Raw genomic sequence first — 6,720 nt, 5'->3', positions numbered from 1 at the left:
AGTTTCTTCAGATTTCAAGATTCTTTGTTGTCATTACACAGTTGTACAGTGTACATTAGCACCATGAAATTGCTCAAATTCAGTCATTATCTTGGTACATTTCAACCTGGAAGCATTAAGAAGTTACTGTATGTATTGTGGTATAGATACTGACAGACCTTTAAATCAAGAACAGTTATTTAACATGCCACTAACCTCCTCTGTCTGTTCTGCAGGGCTGCCTTGGCCCTGACCAAGCCGCTCAAGATGAACATGGTGAAAGGATCATGGGGCGGCCGCGGCAGGAGGAGTGCAGCCCACAGGACAACGCACTGGGCTTGATGCACCTCCGTCGCCTCTTCTCCGAACTCTGCCACCCCACCTCGCCACATGACCCAGAAAGAGCAGGAGGAGAAACTCTACATGATGCTGCCCGTCTTCAACAGGGTAAGACACAGTGGGCATGGAGCGGTACCCAGTGAGGTCAGAACGCAGGGTTTATCCTCAGATGAAGACTATTTCAAAGTGCTTTATGTAGTGATTTAAAACAATACATGAATGCTGTTCCCACCCAATGAAGGCTGATAGACTAAAACACACATTTATGAAGGCGATAGATGTAAATAGTTAAATACAATATGGCCATTTTACAAGAATGTCTTCAGTGATCTTTTCAGTGTGACGTTCCATTCAGTACAAGATGAAAACATGTCATGATTTCCAGCTTTTGAAGAGATTTCAGATGAGTGTTGACCCTCACCATTTCATATTGACTCTTCCTGATTTTTTTTTTTTTTGTCTGTCTGAACTGTTGTATAGATTTAAATGTAAAAAAAAGAGGCCCAAGGATTGAGCTCTGAGGAACACATTTTTCACAGATGACATGAAGTCTGTAACAGGAACTTAAACCCATTTAAAACTCATACAACCCCTGGCAAAAATTATGGAATCACCAGCCTCGGAGGATGTTCATTCAGTTGTTTAATTTTGTAAAAAAAAAGCAGATCACAGACATGACACAAAACTAAAGTCATTTCAAATGGCAACTTTCTGGCTTTAAGAAACACTATAAGAAATCAGGAAAAAAAATTGTGGCAGTCAGTAACGGTTACTTTTTTAGACTAAGCAGAGGGAAAAAAATATGAAATCACTCATTTCTGAGGAAAAAATTATGGAATCATGAAAAACATAAGAACGCTCCAACACATCACTAGTATTTTGTTGCACCACCTCTGGCTTTATAACAGCTTGCAGTCTCTGAGGCATGGACTTAATGAGTGACAAAGAGTACTCTTCATCAATCTGGCTCCAACTTTCTCTGATTGCTGTTGCCAGATCAGCTTTGCAGGTTGGAGCCTTGTCATGGACCATTTTCTTCAACTTCCACCAAAGATTTTCAATTGGATTAAGATCCGGACTATTTGCAGGCTATGACATTGACCCTATGTGTCTTTTTGCAAGGAATGTTTTCACAGTTTTTGCTCTATGGCAAGATGCATGATCATCTTGAAAAATAATTTCATCATCCCCAAACATCCTTTCAATTGATGGGATAAGAAAAGTGTCCAAAATATCAACGTAAACTTGTGCATTTATTGATGATGTAATGACAGCATCTCCCCAGTGCCTTTACCTGACATGCAGCCCCATATCATCAATGACTGTGGAAATTTACATGTTCTCTTCAGGCAGTCATCTTTATAAATCTCATTGGAACGGCACCAAACAAAAGTTCCAGCATCATCACCTTGCCCAATGCAGATTCGAGATTCATCACTGAATAGACTTTCATCCAGTCATCCACAGTCCACGATTGCTTTTCCTTAGCCCATTGTAACCTTGTTTTTTTTCTCTTTAGGTGTTAATGATGGCTTTCGTTTACCGTTTCTGTATGTAAATCCCATTTCCTTTAGGCGGTTTCTTACAGTTCGGTCACAGACGTTGACACCAGTTTCCTCCCATTCGTTCCTCATTTGTTTGTTGTGCATTTTCGATTTTTGAGACATATTGCTGTAAGTTTTCTGTCTTGACGCTTTGATGTCTTCCTTGGTCTACCAGGATGTTTGCTTTTAACAACCTTCCCATGTTGTTTGTATTTGGTCCAGAGTTTAGACACAGCTGACTGCGAACAACCAAGATCTTTTGCAACATTGCGTGATGATTTACCCTCTTTTAAGAGTTTGATAATCCTCTCCTTTTTTCAATTGACATCTCTCGTGTTGGAGCCATGATTCATGTCAGTCCACTTGGTGCAACAGCTCTCCAAGGTGTGATCAGTCCTTTTAGATGCAGACTAACGAGCAGATCTGATTTGATGCAGGTGTTAGTTTTGGGGATGAAAATTTACAGGGTGATTCCATAATTTATTCCTCAGAATTGAGTGAGTCCATATTTTTTCCCTCTGCTTGGTCTAAAAAAGTAACCGTTACTGACTGCCACAATTTTTTTTCCTGATTTCTTATAGTGTTTCTTAAAGCCAGAAAGTTGCCATTTGAAATTACTTTAGTTTTGTGTCATGTCTGTGATCTGCTTTTTTTTCTACAAAATTAAACAACTGAATGAACATCCTCTGAGACCGGTGATTCCATAATTTTTGCCAGGGGTTGTACAAGCAACTGATCATCAAATACTTGATCCTCCTGTTAAAACAGTAGAAAAAAATTAATAATGAAATAAAAAGCTTTTTTTATTGCTTTAGAGATGCATGAAAAGGTCATTATTTGATACAGCAGACTTCAAACACTGGTGTGACTAAAATAAGGTTTTTATTCATCAAAGTAGGTTCAGTTAAAGACTCTGGTTGTTATGGTGACACAGTTGGCGTTTGAGTTTTTTTTTTTTGCGTTTTTCAGGCTTATTTTGCTGCTGCAGCTCTGGATTGTTGCCCTCAAACTGGAGTGCCTTCCTAAAGGGTCTCTTGACGTTTAACTGCGTAACCAGTGCTGGTTGTGAGTGGCTAACTCATGGAATAGAGCTGATGCACTAATAATTATGTTTACTGTATCTGGTCAGAGCACCCCATGTGAGAATGGCTTAATTAATTACTACCATTGTCCACATTAGCCACTAACTGTTAGCATGTCCGCCACACTGAATACTGTGAGCAACGCCATTGTGCTCTTACGTGGAGTAACCGGAAGTGGAAGGTGCTGATGTGAGATGTAGGAACAGGTGTCAGACAGGCGCTGCATTCAGGTAAGCACAGGATATTTGTGAATCATAATATTTTAAGCTGCGTGCTGTTCTTTACATAAATGTTAAAATGCTTGGAAGACCCTAATTATTAGCTATAACCATAAACACATCAGATGGAGTGCATCTAAATGTAGTCAATACATTCACATATCTTGATAGTGAAAATGGCACCACAAAAAAAGATGTGAAACATTGAATAGCCAAAGCGCAAGCAGCCTAAAATCAACTGGCTGTTGTTTGGAAATTGACATTGCTGGATGATATTGAGCGCAGCTTCTTTGGTGCCGCTGTTGAGTCAGTTTTATGATATGGCACAGTGGTGTGGATGCTAAGAGTTCGGAATCAAAGCTGGATGGGACATACACCCACTCAGTGGGTGTATGTCCCACTCACTCTCACACCACACACACACACACACACACACACACACACACACACACACACACACACACACACACACACACACACACACACACACACACACACACACACACACACACACACACACACACATTAGTTGACAAACCACTACACAAACAAACAATTATATCGAAAATTCACAGCCATGTCAGCTATAATCCATCAAAGGCGCCTGCACTTTGCTGGACAATGCTTGTGTTTTAGCCAAGACCTAACTAACGACGTTTTGCTGTGTACACCTTGATGTGGTCGGTCAGCAGCAACATATATTGATCAGCTATGCTCACGCAGTGGATGTCTCCCTGTTGACCTCCCGTATTTGGTACATGGCTGCACTCACGACTAGTCGTGTATTTGACTCTGAATGAAGCTTCAGGGTTCTCACCAGCATTATAGTTATAATAAAAATACACTGCAGTTGGGCTGTTACATTGTTTTTGAGGGTGTATAATGGGAAAATAATCATTTCTCTACGTTGATTGTGAACCCGCTGGCTCTGATCTAGAAGCAGCGCGTCCACAATTTATTTATCAACCTATATCAAAGCCATTTAAAGATGTCATTTGTGACTCACCTTTTCTGCTGATTAAAGCTGCTAAATGGGACACTTTTTCTGTGAGAATCCTTCACAGTTCACAGGGAACGTTTTTTTCATTCGTCATTAATGTGTCTTTTTGTGGGGCAGCCAACAACGTGGGCGGATCTCTGCCGTGGAACGGAACATTAATATCTCCCGCTTTTCTGGTTCCTTAACTGAAGGTGGTGTCCCTCATGAAAATAATAATCAGAATAATAATGATAATAATATCATCCACTCCATGTGTGTATGTGTTGTGGGATTTGCTGCGGCTCTCTGCCAAGTAAAGGTGGAAAGACAGATCATTCTGCAATCAATAACTTCAAAGCGAATTGCCATTTTAAATCAAATGACACCTCTTTCCAAACGTTATAAAACAGATGCATACTACAACCGATCAAAACTGTTTTTCCCCAAAATGAGATGTCCTTCGTTCCGTCGGGAAGAACTTATCCCGTGTCACAGTCTCACCACTCCAGTCTGAGCACAGCTGTGCAGCAGGCGCAAGTATTGTAGGGGAGATCGGGGCCAAAGAAACTTTTACATTTATATCTTTGAAACACTATTGCCTGCATTTTTAGGGCCAAATTTTAAGTAAAGCCATAGTTTTTGTTTTTTTTTTATCTTTGTTACAGCCTTAACTTTAAAGCCAGAAGAAACGAGGCAACAGGCCAAAACATGGAAAAGTGTAGAAATGTGTGTCACTGCACAGAAGCTAATTTACACCGCAGTTTACTATAGAAAATCCTTATTTTTTTTTAACTTCAAGATTAATTTCTGATTACTCTACATTTTGAATTTAAAAAACACCAAAGAAGGTTCTTTATAAGCCCATAAAGCAAAAGCCTCAGTGGGCTCGAAGCCTAAGCAGTCCCCGAACCCCCGCCTTCTTAAGGTGATTTCTTTCATCCCACTACGATGAGAAAAAATCATGCTGAGAACCCTGAGCTCCACTAATGAGCGAGGAACAGGCAGAAAATGCCAAACTGTATGATGTGGTTGCATCTTTCTGGACACACCTGTTCAAGTTATCTGGTTAAAATTCCAGAAAACAATCCATCAAAATGTCAGTATTTTCCCTTAATGCGTTGTGTGTGTTTTAGGTGTTTGGCAATGCTCCACCCAGCAGCATGATGGAGAAGTTTTCAGACCTTCTGCAGTTCACCACCCAGGTGTCTCGACTCATGGTGACGGAGATCAGGAGGCGAGCCTCCAACAAATCCACAGGTGAGTCCTCGAGGAAATAAATTTAGACCTTTAAAGGTGTGATGGGTGCACGTACTGTATATAAAATAAAATAATTTTATTTTTTTAAGTGTTATTGGAAGGACACACACAAAAAAACTTCCAAGATGAACTGTAAAATTCTGATTGTTCTCTGCCATTCCTTCTCTGAGTCGGTGTTCAGGTCAAAGTGCACAGCTGGACGTATGTGTTTGTGTGTCTCATGGTTAATAACGTCATCATAACCAGGTGTCCACATAACCGGTGCTCTGGGGCTCATGCTAAAAATAAATAATGCACAGCATAAAACTCAGAGGGAAAGGCTTTTCCTGCAGTCTGGCACCTTCACCTTTCTCCTGACAACTTCCCTCCATGTTTTTGCTGTACGTCACTTATTTTTAGTACGCATAAGCAACTTTTATGTGCACTGGGGGGGGGGGGGTGAAGCAGCCACACTTTGAGAGTGTAAAAACTGAAAATATCACCAGAAATATTGAAAAAAAAAAACAAAAAACAACTGCAGGAACTGAGCTTGGAAAAAAAAAAGCTAAATATGTTAACATTTTCAATTATGGCAGTGTCACGTATGGTACACGTGCGCTCGCACCCCTCACTCACCTCACACTCTCACAAACTGCGCACGCACTCACGAACTTCACACACCTTACATGTGCTCACACAGGCTCACACTACTCGCACACACAAACACTACCCGCAAGTGCAAATCGCTCAAACGCAAAAAACGCCACACTTGCGATCACACACCACACACGCACTCAGGAACCTCACACAACTCGCACTCACGCACACAGCTTACTCACCTCTGACGCACATCTTTTACATGCACGCACGCTCACACCTGCTCATACATACACTCTCTCTCTCACTCACACACCCACATGCACAGCATCCAAGATGATTTGTTTGTTACATAAGCGATCATTGTTGCTGCTGCCATCTGCCCACTGCAGCGAGCTGTCACTTTCTTTTTCACGAGCTGCACATTTGTGTTTTGCTGGTCCAGAGGCAGCCAGTCGAGCCATAGTCCAGTTCCTGGAGGTCAACCAGAGCGAGGAAGCGAGTCGTGGCTGGATGCTTCTCACCACCATCAACCTGTTGGCCTCGTCCGGACAGGTTGGGAGCGTCAGACTCACAGTGTTTCTGTCTGTGTTCTTGTTCTGAGCAGCTTCCTTCACTGTGGTTTTGAAGTAAAATGAAATCAGGGGAAACGACTCAAAGGTTTCTCAGTGTTCTGTCTCTCTTTGACCCCATTACATTGTTATCTTTGATCTGTCAGCAGAAATACATCAGCGAGAAAGAAAAAA

The 6,720-nt window shown here is 41.4% G+C and overlaps 1 protein-coding gene across 1 annotated transcript; it reads left to right on the top strand.

The window, feature by feature from the left end:
• Positions 1 to 278: 278 nt before the first annotated feature.
• On the top strand, positions 279 to 6,538 carry LOC117506113 (WD repeat and FYVE domain-containing protein 3-like; the record flags this gene model as incomplete). The annotated part of the gene is made up of 3 exons (XM_034165622.1): positions 279 to 426; positions 5,275 to 5,398; positions 6,420 to 6,538. Coding segments are annotated over exons 1-3 (300 nt in total), but the record flags the coding sequence as incomplete, so codon positions are not given.
• Between the last annotated feature and the right edge of the window lie 182 nt (positions 6,539 to 6,720).

Source organism: Thalassophryne amazonica, unplaced genomic scaffold, assembly GCF_902500255.1.
Source record: "Thalassophryne amazonica unplaced genomic scaffold, fThaAma1.1, whole genome shotgun sequence".
Classification (NCBI taxonomy): Eukaryota; Metazoa; Chordata; class Actinopteri; order Batrachoidiformes; family Batrachoididae; genus Thalassophryne; species Thalassophryne amazonica.
This window is presented reverse-complemented; position numbering and strand designations above follow the sequence as displayed.